Source organism: Rhinolophus sinicus, chromosome 4, assembly GCF_057876585.1.
Source record: "Rhinolophus sinicus isolate RSI-liver-muscle chromosome 4, RSI-T2T, whole genome shotgun sequence".
Lineage (NCBI taxonomy): Eukaryota > Metazoa > Chordata > Mammalia > Chiroptera > Rhinolophidae > Rhinolophus > Rhinolophus sinicus.
The window spans coordinates 97,065,548-97,078,579 of record NC_142504.1 but is presented as its reverse complement, the minus strand read 5'-3'; the positions used below and the strand labels follow the sequence as shown (position 1 = coordinate 97,078,579).

Here is a 13,032-nt window from a genome sequence, read left to right as displayed (position 1 = left end):
GGAAGGAAGTAAAAGTATAGTCAGGATTGGTGTTCACATAAAATTTACTCAGTGCCTGGAGCTCAGGGCAGTATAGTCAATAGTTACGTCGGTAATGACACCTAGTCATGCTATTGATGTATTACTAGTTCCTTCCTCACAATAATTAATTTGATACAGATTCCCAGAGAAACTTGTTCCACATTGATTTTCCATATTACAATTTCATTCTCGCATTATTCAGGGAAGTATGTAGGTAGTACGGTGTATCACATTATTATCTGTATTGAATGGGAAACAGGTGGGCTATGGAAGGGATGAAAACATTATTGAGATGAACAAATGTTCAGGTGAGGAATATACTTTGTTAAATTTATCTTGGAATCATGGGTCACAAGTACTTCATCCTCATGGTTTCTTTTCTGAGAAGGCGGAGATGTGTTAAACACCAAGCGTTAGTTAAGGAGTTTGGGTTCCTGGAGGACTTGGTGTACCTGCAGCTGTCTTGCTTATAGGAAACATTAGCTAATGGTCTTCACATTGGAATGCACACTTGAGAAAATCCCAGAGTGGGCACCCAATTGGCCTGTGTTTGGGTCTTAATGTATTTGCCTGTGGTCAGACTCCAAGAATCCATTCATTTAGCAAAGTGTCAAAAATCCAGAGGCCCCAAAGAGATTATGAAGACCTGTGGTTAGCTGCTTTGGGCTGGTAGCAGTAGAAGGCTTTATCAAGAATGCTCTGCTCTGAATGGAGTTATTTCTCCCCATGTAACAAGTGTGAACTCCCCTGTGTGCATGATAGCATTCATTTTTTTTATTTACTCAATTACTCCCCAAATATTTCAAAATACCTACTCTGTGCTAGGCACTTTACTAGGAGATTCAGAGATAGAATCAACACCGGTCTCTGCTCTCAAGTTGCTTCTGATCAAAAGAAGGGAGCAGATCAGCTGTAAGGCAGCATGAATAACTCTAATCCTGGTCTACACAAAATACCATCCAGTCAGGTTGATATAACCATGTGTCCTTTAGCCAGTGTTTAATTCAATCATTGTGATTGGAAAATATCAGTATTTTAATTGAGTACATATGCAGTGTAACGTAAAAGAATTGAAATGTCTTTTCAAACCACCTAATAAGTCAGTAAGCAATTTTTAATTTTTTTATATGAATTTCCTCCCCCTGGCAATCATAAATATAGTTTGTCAAGAAATTTCTCTGACCTTTCTCTAAACAATAAGGATATAGACATATCTTTAATGGTAGATACTTGCTTTAATGGATCCCTACTACAAAATCAGCAGCAATACTTAGTTCCAGTTGATTTTTCCGTTCATCATTTTAATTAAATTTAGCCTCCTTTGAACCTTTCAGCCTTATTGGTAACTGTTACTTCTCAGCAATTTCAAAGAGATTTTATTTTTAAATGATTTCTTAAACATCTCCCTGTTAATGGTCATCAACCTTCCACACAGCAGAATTTGTACTTCTGTATAATTAGAAGGACCAGACATGAAGTTTTTAAGCAGCCCAAAAGTCCTTAGGAGCCAGTAAAACTTTTATCTATAGGTCTCCTTAAAATTAGACCCATGGCTTAAAGCCAAGTAATATAGATTACAGAGATAGTTGTTTGGTCAAAATATTACCTACTCAAAAGTATAAATGGCAGCATTTTCTTGCAATCTCCAAGTAAGGTTTTGCATATCTGTTTTGAATAACTTTAGTGAAGTTAAGTGATTTGAAATTGAATGCAGTGGGGTGAGCTGGTAAGACAGCAGCTCAAAGCTATTGCAGGTCAAGGAAATCACGTAAAGTGGACTCATCCCCAATTTCAATCCCCTTCATTGTAGAAAAGCCAGCACCATTGGACTCTAAGCATGGCTGCATCTTGTTATATGTATAGAAGTTTTAAAATCAATTTGATTTTCAACTGGTATGATTCTCTAGTGTACTTAATATGCTATGGATGGATTTCTGAGAATAGTAAGAAGCAGTTACACTTCTCATGAATATATAGCAGATGAGGCACTCTGATTTATTATTCCATTCTATTTTAGAACATGCTTATGGGTTTTTTTTTAAGAAACAGGAAAAGAAGAAAAATTTTAAAAAGTACAGACTAGTAGATCTGAGTTTTAATTCTCTCACTTCCTAGATGACTTTGGGTAAGCCCTTTAACTACTTTGTGCCTCAGTTTATCCACCTGTAAAATTTGATAAAATCTCCCACCTCTAAATAAATACTGACATTTTAATGAACAATGACTTTTTAGGTCTTTCAGTATATGTATTCAAAATTAAATAATCCCTATATTTTCAGATATCAGTTTCTTTTTATTTATGAAAAATGTCCCTTCTTACTTGTGATTTTTAAAAATGTATAGGAAACAAAGATATAGAGAAGACCAAAAATAAAACTCTCCAGGAAAAAAAAAATTAAGTAGCATAAATTGGCAACACAAGTTCTAAAACTCAAGAGAATTCTGAATGAACTTAAGATTCACTAATCAAAGATATTTGATATTCTGATTCCAAAAGCAATGTGTATGCACCTCGCAATAAATTTTGGTCATGAATTATAATGTTTGCCATAACTCTCCGTTTACTATAACCCCACCGGTATGAATCTTGCTCTTGTTCCTGTTTTTCACTAATGGAGTTACTGTTTTGTTAGTTCATTCTGTACCATACATTCTCCAGTGGTATTGATTTTTTTTCTCTTCTGTTTTGTGACCTCACTAACGTGCCAAGTGTCACAGGGGAAGAGTTTAATGTAGAATTTAACACCAAGAAATTAGCAGAAGTCCATGTCCCATTGATAGAGGAGAAAATTAATTTAACTTTGCTTTCTGTGTAATTGATTTTTTTTAAATGCTTTAACACAAAGTGTCCTTAAAACCCTTTTTAAAGCATATGTCGTGCTAAATTTTGGTTATTGGCAAATGTCCTAGTTATTCTATCTGTAGATTATCTTTGACCCCATTCAAATTGTAAGCTAGGTTGTTAGGGAAAGAGAAAATAAAAATTCCAGAAAATCTAAACTAAATCCCGATTGTAAAACTAAGCTTCATTGTTAAAATTCAGAGTTTATTAAGGAATTAAACATTATAAATGCCATCTTGGTTCATTGTTCAACAGAGGCCAGGCCCTGTGCTAGGCTGGCTGGGAGGAGAGAGGTGGAACCAGCCCTGAGGGCATGACACTGCTTTGGGGAACTATAGGCAGAGACTGTAACCTGGCTAGTGGATTATACCTTCCCTTCCAGCGTCAGCACCCCTGCACCAGAACACATTAAGTTGCACAGAAGCCCTCACCAACTATGGAAACGTCTCGATATTTAACTAAAATGTTTTATTCTTCATCCCAATGTTAGTGTACATGTGTATTTCATGCATAGACATAGCCCCAAACCAAAATAGTTTCATTGATTAAATTTATCCTTGAGTGTGCAATTAAATAACACTCTTTCTATAAAAGGAAATATTTTCTCCGAATGTTTTCCATCAAGTGTTTTCAACAGCAGTCCTAGGGGAACACAGTGGACCTTTCAGTGATACGCAGCTTGCTGGCCCCTGGGGTTGCTGGCTGGGACAGTGCCTCTGAGTGCTGTTTGCAGACTCAAGAGAGAATTGAAAAGGAAGACAGCCAAGACACGGAGTAGGAGACCATGTGGGGATGAAAAGGGAAGAAGAATGTATTTCCATAGAAAGGGTACATGGATGCCCAAATTTTTATTCTTCATCCAAATTTTGTATTGTACCACACACACACACACACACACACACACGAGACGCAACATTTAAATTATCTTATGTATTAAACTCAAGTTTAGCTTGAGAATAGTAACGTCTATTTAATCAGCTTTTCCTCCTACCCCACGACCACCAACAGAACAGATCATCTGACCTACTTCTTTGGCTCCTAAAATTAAACGAGCTCTAAAAATGTCAGGTATTTTTTTCTGTCAGCAGCAACAGCAGACATATACATTAATATTTTTCATGTCTTGTGTAAAATTCAGTGCTATGATTTTATCTCTAAAGAAATTTCAAAATGTCAGATAGAAATAAAAATGGAATCATCACAAACTTTCCCAGTAAACTGAAAATACAGAGTAAGTCTTAGACTATGCAAATGGATCAAAATGTGCTTTTTCATTCATAGGAATGAGTTAGTGCTTACAAACCCTTTGTGACCATTGAGGATTTACAATAACGTTAGTTCGTATTTCTTTCACAAACCAAATTGAATTCAGTGCAAACAGCATTCGTGGAATGTATGAGTACCATGTAGGGTAGGAGGTGATGAGGGTTACCTGTACAGCAGGGTCTCCCTGCCCTCAGAAAGCAGATTTTCTAGCTAGGAAAGACTAGACTTGCATCTGTTGTAAAACACCAGAATATTGGGTACAAAGTGGCAGAGTCAAGACAACCAGCACCTAGAACTTAGACCAGGAAGGAATAGGTCACCAGCTCTTGCAGAAGTTGGGAAAGGCTTTACGGAAGAGGAGAGACTTGGGTGGCATGCTGATTTTGGATGGACAGGGAGAGGAGGGGCGTGAGCACTAGGCAAGAGAAACAGCGGAAGGCAGAGCCAGCAGATGTGAGAAATAAAGGCCCACCTAGAGTAAAGGGTTTGTGTTTGGTGATAGAGAAAAATAGCTCAGCTCAGCCAGATGGGACAAGGTTATGGGAGAACCTGGAGGCTCCAGGGAAGAAAGTTCGAGTGGATTCTGCAGTGTAGACCATGGGAGCCATTGCAGGTTCTTGAGCAGAGGTGTGACATGATATTTAAGAGAATTACCCTGTGCTTTGAAAGGTAGTGCTAATGAATCTATTGGCCGTTCTTTGGTTCTTTTCTCCTTTGGATACCCAGTCTCCTTCTCCTCTCCTGTTTACTGCTCATGTCTGCTTAAACACGGCATATTCTCGTATCCATCCGTCTTGAAATTCCAGTTTCTGATGGCTGTGTGAGGGCAGAAACAAGGGTGGGGGGGGACATTCACCTGGGATGTGGGACCACCTGGTGCTAGAGGACCCTGGAGAGACCAGGGAAGCAGGAACCATGGGGCCCCAAGCTCTCTGGCCTTTACTGCATTCAGCAAGGTGCAGTTTTCCTGATGTGACACGAAGCCGCCTCTACCTACCAGGTGAGCAGGATTTATGGGCAAGGATGCAAGTGACAATGAGCTGGCCTCACGAATGTGCACTTGTGGAGTGCTAGTGTAGACAGATCCCTGAGCAGCAGCTCTGGCCACAGCAATCCACAGGATGTGTTTTATGCCCTAATTATCCATTACTCTCTGACTTTAAGCCACCCAATTGTCTGACCGAAGATATATTTCAGGCCAAGCCTCCAAGAAAGAGTTTCCTACCATGTTATAATTTTCTCTCCTAGAATTCTACACAATTAAGATATCTATGCCCCCCACACACTTTGTAACTTTTTAAAAGGGGGAACATAGTGAGAAGGAAAATAACAATTTTAATTTTGGGGTGTCTCCAAACCCATTCATTATTTTTGGAAAAGTAAAATATATTTAACCTAATAGAATATTTATAAAAATTGGAAGCTCATTGTCAACTAAATCTCATTTATTTAATCTAGTATTAGACTGCTTTTTTTTTTTTTTTTTAACCAGATGGAAAACATTAGCAGTAATAGTGAACAAACATATCCAGGCTCCCAGAGGTCATTTTTAACCACCATTAACAATCTGGTTTTTACAGATTAGTAATATACAAAAGGCAGCGGTCCAGATATTTAAAAGGCAGCTGAAGCGTCTGTGCTCCTTATTTACCTAACATTTAACCATTTTAAACAACCCTTTGTAAATGAAAGATTCTAAACTCAAAATTGGCGGATTTTACCCAGAAGTTGCAGCAAAATATCTCTTTGAAATAGACACTGATGTAAAATATTAATAAAACCTCCACAATGCTGATGAAAAGAAAAGCTTATCTTTTTATTATTATTGTTTTTTAAGATTTTATTGGGGAAGGGGAACAGGACTTTACTGGGGAACAGTGTGTACTTCCAGGCCTTTTTTCCAAGTCAAGTTGTTGTCCTTTCAATCTTAGTTGTGGAGGGTGCCATTCAGCTTCAAGTTGTTGTCCTTTCAGTCTTAGTTGTGGAGGGCACAGCTCAGCTCCAGGTCCAGTTGCTGTTGCTAGTTGCAGGGGGCGCAGCCCACCATCCTTTGCGGGAGTCAAACCAGCAACCCTGTGGTTGAGAGGACACACTCCAACCAACTGAGCCACCCGGGAGCTCAGCGGCAGCTCAGCTCAAGGTGCCGTGTTCAAACTTAGTTGCAGGGGGCGCTGCCCACCATCCCTTGCGGGAGTTGAGGAATTGAACCGGCAACCTTGTGGTTGAGAGCCCACTGGCCCATGTGGGAATCGAACTGGCAGCCTTTGGAGTTAGGAGCATGGAGCTCTAACTGCCTGAGCCACTGGGCCGGCCCCAGAAAAGCTTATTATTAATATCATCAGTAGATTTGCCTGTGGTTAATATAGTTTCCATTTACTGGCCCTCCATTTCATGGTTTCATACCTATGTAGACCTCCTAATTGTGAAGTGGAAAAGAAATGCATTTTAACATATCATATTTTAATTTTTTAATTTAACGATCTAATTGAAATGTAATATAAGGCAGGCAGTTCACAAAACACATAAATGAATCGGAAAGAATCTGGTCTATAATGCACTAAGCACATGGTTTCTAAAGTTGCCTATTCGGAAACAAAATATGTTACTTAAATCAAGTTTCGAGTAGTTGGGATAAAATCTCATTTTGGCCTGTAAATGGATACAGAGATATGTATACATACTTGTTTCTTCTCTTGTTCAGACTCAATACTGTATGTGAGTATGAAAGGTCTGCACACCTAACCTGCTAACTGAGACTAGAGCAAACATAGGCAAAACTGCACATAATATGCACTTATCTTCATTTCAAAATACCACTCTTCTCGGTTTACATATTTATGATTTGTTATCAACGTGCATGTTACTGTTCTTTAAGACAGTAGTATTTTGTAGGAATTATATTAAGGACTATATTTAGACTACTTCACAGATATTTCCTCATTATTTTATTATATGGAGAGGAATGCCAAGGTAGTAATGTTTAAAAGCTTATAGAGAGTGGTCATATCCAAGATGAGAGTGGGAATGAGTTTGTGCAAGTATGATCTAGATAATAGAGAAAATGCCTGACATGAAAGAATTAATGGATGCCAAAGATCTTATTGTCCTAATGATGGGGAGCAGGGAAGCACCATAACTATGCATGTGTGCAGGGATATTTGCATATATTATATTTACATATATGCATTTAAATACACATGTATGCACACACAAATACCTGCACACACGTACTCCCAACAGTCATCAGGTGGAATGCAGAATCGCCATTCGTAATATCATATTAAGGATTTTCCTGTCCGTCCTTAATATTGTAGGCCACTGCTAGGGGAGAAATTCTGTCTCCCTCTTTGCAGGAATTTTTACCTTGACGGTGAAATCTCCCAGTATTCCTACAAGTGCCCAGGGCCATTACATTCCATTTCTTGCTGAGGAAGGGAGATAAATAAATAGTGAGGAGAGAATTGAAATGATGCATTCTGGCCTGTGCTATTAATTTAGAATTTACAACCTCCTGGGGTTCTTTTCAGTGACAACCAAAGACACTTTGTTGAATACCTATTACGTGTGCCACACCATCCTAGGCACTGGCCATGCAGGAAAAAAAGCATCCATACCTTCAAGTAGCATGGCACCTCATGGGTGCAGAAGGCAAGTAAGCACACATTGCTAAGAGCACAGAGGAGGGAGCTAACCTGGGGGGAGGAAGGAGGGATGGATGAAACCTCAGAGCACTTTTGTCTGTATTACCATACCTCTTCAAATGGAATGGAAAGCTTATTACATTATGTGGGTAGTCGCAGATAGCAGATTGAAATTTGAAAACAAAATTCTGGTTAGCTGAATGATTGGATTTTTTTATTCATTTATGTTTTTTGGGTTATGTAGACTCAATTTATGAGTGTAAATAAATACATTTCTTTAGCTTGCCATCATTCTAGTTGGCATATAAGCAAAACAGATAAGAAAAACAATCTAACCTTTGTCTACAATGGAGTTTTTATTGGTTAAATCCAAGTAGTTAGGAAGCTATCAGCAAGCGTGTGACTATTACAAACTAGCATAAGATAACTATTTCATGTCTCTGTTTTATGTTGATTTAGAAAAACTGTCAGTTATTAGGAAATTGCTCCAGGCTTATAAATTCTCTTCCAGGAACAACTCAAACATCCTCCCTTTTCTTTGTCATTGCTCCAAATTTTGGTGACCCAAGATGGTAAGAGGCCTCTGCTTCCACCATGTTGAGGGCCTTCCAACAGACAGAAGCTTCTTCACTTCTGAAAGGAGAGGGACTCTGATCGAACCTCCTCCAGAAATGTTGAATGTTCAACCTCCTCTCTTTCCCATTCTAGCAATTGCCTTCATTGTAAAGGATGGATAATGGTGGAGGCTGGAAGGAGGTTAACATCAGGAATCTGCTTTCACGGAGCTGCCATCACAGGCTACGTACACTGCACCCTCGTTTTTTCCAGCTCCCCGCTACGCTTCAGGGGAATTGGGCACGAGCAAATGAGGACATTCGGTTCTGAGGATTTCCACTTTCAAGTTATATTAAATAATAAGCTCTTTTGTAGTTATGAAAAGAAAATGAAGAGAAAAACTTGCAGAAAACAGCCTACAGAAAACTAATATTTTTTTCTCCTTTTTTTAAAAGGTGACCACACACAAGAAACAAATTCACCTCATTCACTCAAAAAGGATGTAGAAAATATGGGGAAAGGTAAAGAAAAGTTTTAATTCTGTAGAACTTCTCTTAGCTTTAAAATGCCATAGAGATAATAGGAGGATATTTTTGTTCTATGCCATATTTTAAGCTTGACAAGCAACATATGAATAATATATGGACCATTGGGTGGATATAATTGAGATTAATGCATACATATCAATCAATACATGACACTGTAATATAATACTTTAAAATAATATATTACATTGATTTATATTCATGGATTTCTGCACAAAATCTATCCTATGTCTATGCAACACTCTTTAAACTGGTAAAATATTTCGTCTTATAATAATAAATTGCCATATATAACAGTTCTCTGGAGAGTTATTTGTAAAGATTAGTAAAATGACTCTTCTTTTTTTCTTTATTAGAAGAACTTCAGAAGGTTTTATTTGAACAAATAGATTTACGAAGACGACTAGAACAAGAATTCCAAGTGTTAAAAGGAAATACATCTTTCCCAGTATTCAGTAAGAAATCACTTTCATTTCATTGCATGATGATATTTTATGACATTTCTATTATTAGGCTTACGAATATGATTCTAAGTATTAAGTGACTGTAAAGCACCATTTGGTCTTCCTGTGGTCTCTGTCTAAATATTTGGAAATTTTAGCTTGTTATTTATGCTTTGAATCAGCTCACAGATGAGATTTCTTACAAGAACTTTTGGTATTTATTGTATTGGTATGTGTGTATCTGTGTGTATATATTGTGTATTTTTAAATATATATGCAAATATACATTAAATAAATAGATGTATCTAAATATTCAGTTATATATATATGTTTTAAAAGACTAACTCACGTATTTTTATTCTCTAAGGTAGGAAAAACAAATGAACAATTAATTTTTATTCTCAGATAATGCTAGCTGGAGAGCTGGTTGGTGTTTGAGATATGTATAAACATGAAGATTTAAAATTTAACAATTCAGTGTATACACATATTTATTTTGTTAATTGAAATTAGTATAATTTTAGTAGTTTTGGATTCTCTATCCATATTTAATATTAAAATTCCATTCCAACTTTGGTGGCAGGAGATATTGTAGGGTAAAAACTATTGGTTCTACTCCCAGAGTGCTGGAATTTCAGAAAGACTTTATGTAGGTGGCCAGATTTCTAAAGTTTACCAGCCCTGGTCTGAGTCACATTTGGACATATACAGCACAATAGTATTTTTTCAAGTTTTTTGGCGTTTCACTTAGTCATAGTCCTCTCTCCAAGAGAAAGGAAACTGGGAAAGAAAATAGTATGCACGCTTATATTTTAAATTATATACATTTACTATTAATTTTTTCTGGGTCATTTTTTAGAATGTCAGCGTGCCCCTTGTTTATTAATCCGGGCATCACAAAATACATGTTGGCGATTCCTGTGCTAGCACCATAGACCAGCATCTGGAAGAAGATTTTCCAGTAATTGTGACAATTTAAATAAGATGATCATGAAAGTCTGCATTCACCAGGGTTTCTCCAATGTAATCGTCAGCACAACTGAAAGAGGTGCCCTCTCGGGGCAGTGTTTTTGAATCATACTAGGTTCCTGGTAACATGTCGTAGTGCGTTCCACCAGAATGCTTAGTGCAGTAAAACTGAAGCAGACGCATGACAGAAAAGAGCTCTGACGGCAAGGAGCAGCAGGGCCTGCCAAACTTGTGATCTCTTAGTACCCACAAGGGAGGTTTGGAACTCAGTATTTGGAACTTAGAGAATGCCTGCTGAGGCTTAGAATAAGATCCAAGGGAGGAGAATGGCCAGTAGCTTTTGATAGTGTGTTAGAAACATCATGACGTTTGAAGCTTCGAGAAAAAAGGAAACATATTAAACATATCTTTGAAACCTTAAAAAGCAGATGCTTCCAAAGGATTCAGGGTTCTCTCATTTCTAACAATGTGTCTTAAGAAAGACTGCACCATTCCTTGCAGCCATGAGCAAACATTAAATGATTAGTTTCCTCTATAAGCTGATGTTGATCTAATTGTTACTGAGTTTGCAAATCCCTGCTTTTAGACCCAGCAGAGTGGGTCCAAGTCCCATTGAATCACTCAAGTGCCCACCTACCTTCCTATGAAGCCAGTGTAGCCAGAATTTATCCCATGAATAAAGGCTAATTAATCATTTGAACAAATTAATTTATAATCATGTGTACATTTTCCTTATTAACTGCTTAACTATATAACGTGTACATGTGTCTATTTTTTTAATTAGAATGTTATAGTACAACTGGCCAACTATGATTCAGACTTGTCATTCAGCCTTTTTATATGAATTAAAATGAATCAGTGATTACCACATATATGAAACACTTCAATTAAACGACAACAAAATTGTCCTCTTTTTTTATCTGCAGTGTGTTCCACTGACCAAGGAAGTGGTGTGTGTGTGCCTAAGTTTGAATAATGCGTGGTTTAGATACACCACAAAGAGGCAGTTAATTTCACACCAATGCAAATAGCAGGTGCACATTACGTGCTGGTTAACTGAATGTGAGAGGCCGTGAGGCTGGCAGACAGATTTAGATTTACTCAGATGGAGAGGGGAAAACGGAACTCGGTGAAGCCGCATCAAAAGAAAGCATAGAGGAATCCCAGCCAGAGTTTTGCAGAGCTTTTTATGAGGAGGTGGACAGACACTCGCAGTCAGGACACGTAAAATCCAGGTCGCTTAGAGCACTGGGGAGCTAGGCGAAGCTGTCACATGTGACTATTAGGAATCCAGGCTCAAAAATCGACCAGACCTGCGTACACTTTGGGGCTCTGATGCTTCCTGGTTGTAGGACCTTGGGAACTGTATGATGGCCCAGATCATTCCAGTATCACAGGCGGATGAGAGGACTAAGTGAGAGGACCCACGTGAAGGGCTGCGCACACGCCTAGCACGGGATAAGCGCCCCGTAATGTCAGCTGCGATGATGATGGGGGATAACGAAGCAGAAGGCGCGAGAGGAGGTTATTAACATTGAGCTCTAGAAAAGCATTTCCTAAAATGGGTCCACATTTCTGAGTTTCTCATGGGCTTCTCGTGGTTCTGAGAGTTAGTGAGGACCCCAGGAATGAATAAAGGTAAGGACGAAGATTAGAGGGAGGAAGAGGAGGAGGAGGAGGAGGAGGAGGAGGAGGAGGAGGAGGAGGAGGAGGGAAAAGGAAGAGGAAGAGGACGGAGAGGAAAAAGAGAAAGAGGAAAGAAGAGAAGGAGGATGAGGATGAAGGGAGGACGAGGAAGGAGGCAGAGGAAGTGGAGAAGGAGAAGGAAGAGGAGAGAGGAAGGAGGAGAAAGCAAGTCTCTTGGGGGCGGGGGGCAGAGATTGAGAGGAGGAGGAAGAATAAGCGTGTCTCTCCACTTACTAGGATGGAGGCTCAGAGCTGCTCTCGTACATACTCTGCAAGCCCCCAACGGGGAAATGCCGGGAGGAGGACAGAAGCGATACAGGCAGGCATTTGCCATTAGGGCAGAGGTAGAGAAGCAGGATGCTAAGCAGCGAGGCTCCACATTTGGTGGCCCGACTCCCCCACTGAGAAACCTTAGGCAAGTCACCTCAGCTCATTTCCACCTGTAAAACGATGCTACTACCTACCTCAAAGGGTTGCTGTGAGTGGCACGGATAAAGTGTTTAGCGCAGGGACTGATGTGTAGTAATGTGTGTTGTTGCTACCATATTCCGTTTGAAAGTTTGACCCTTGCAGTCCTGCAGGGACTTTCTAGTAAACCAGTTGATATCAGAAGCCAGAACTTCTGGAGATTTACTGGGCTGTAGTTACAGAGGATGGAACGTGCAGTGGAATTTGGTTTGATACCCACCCTGCCTCTCCAGGCTTATTTCCACCTCTCCCCCTGCACAGCTCCAGTTCTCTAGCAGACTGCTCTCTCCCCGCGCTTTCCACCTCTGCATGCCAAGTTTCTCCAGCCTGGAAGCCCCCCCTCATCTAGGTAGTCCTCGTCTTTTGGGACACAGATCAAGTTCCAGCACCCCCAGAAGCCTCCCCACTTTTGCAGTAGGCACCCTTTGCTGAAGTCCTACTTGTTTACTTATAGCTTCACTCCTCTTTGATTGTTTCCATGTACTGCTCTCCTCTACCTCGCAGCCTTGTACATAGGTTCAGGAAAGCGTGTTCTCCGGCGGCTGCCCACATAGTACCTGGCATATTATGGGCACAAAACATGATGGGTACAAATT

At 39.4% G+C, this 13,032-nt stretch overlaps 1 protein-coding gene across 2 annotated transcripts in view; it reads left to right on the top strand.

Annotated features, from left to right (window-relative positions):
• Positions 1-13,032, top strand: part of SKOR2 (SKI family transcriptional corepressor 2) — a 49,921-nt gene that overhangs the window by 19,329 nt on the left and 17,560 nt on the right. For both annotated transcript variants that reach the window (XM_074340019.2, XM_019739664.3), the window contains exons 5-6: positions 8,781-8,846; positions 9,227-9,325. In XM_074340019.2, coding sequence (XP_074196120.2) covers positions 8,781-8,846; positions 9,227-9,325 — 165 coding nt within the window. The remainder of the gene's footprint in view (positions 1-8,780; positions 8,847-9,226; positions 9,326-13,032) is intronic.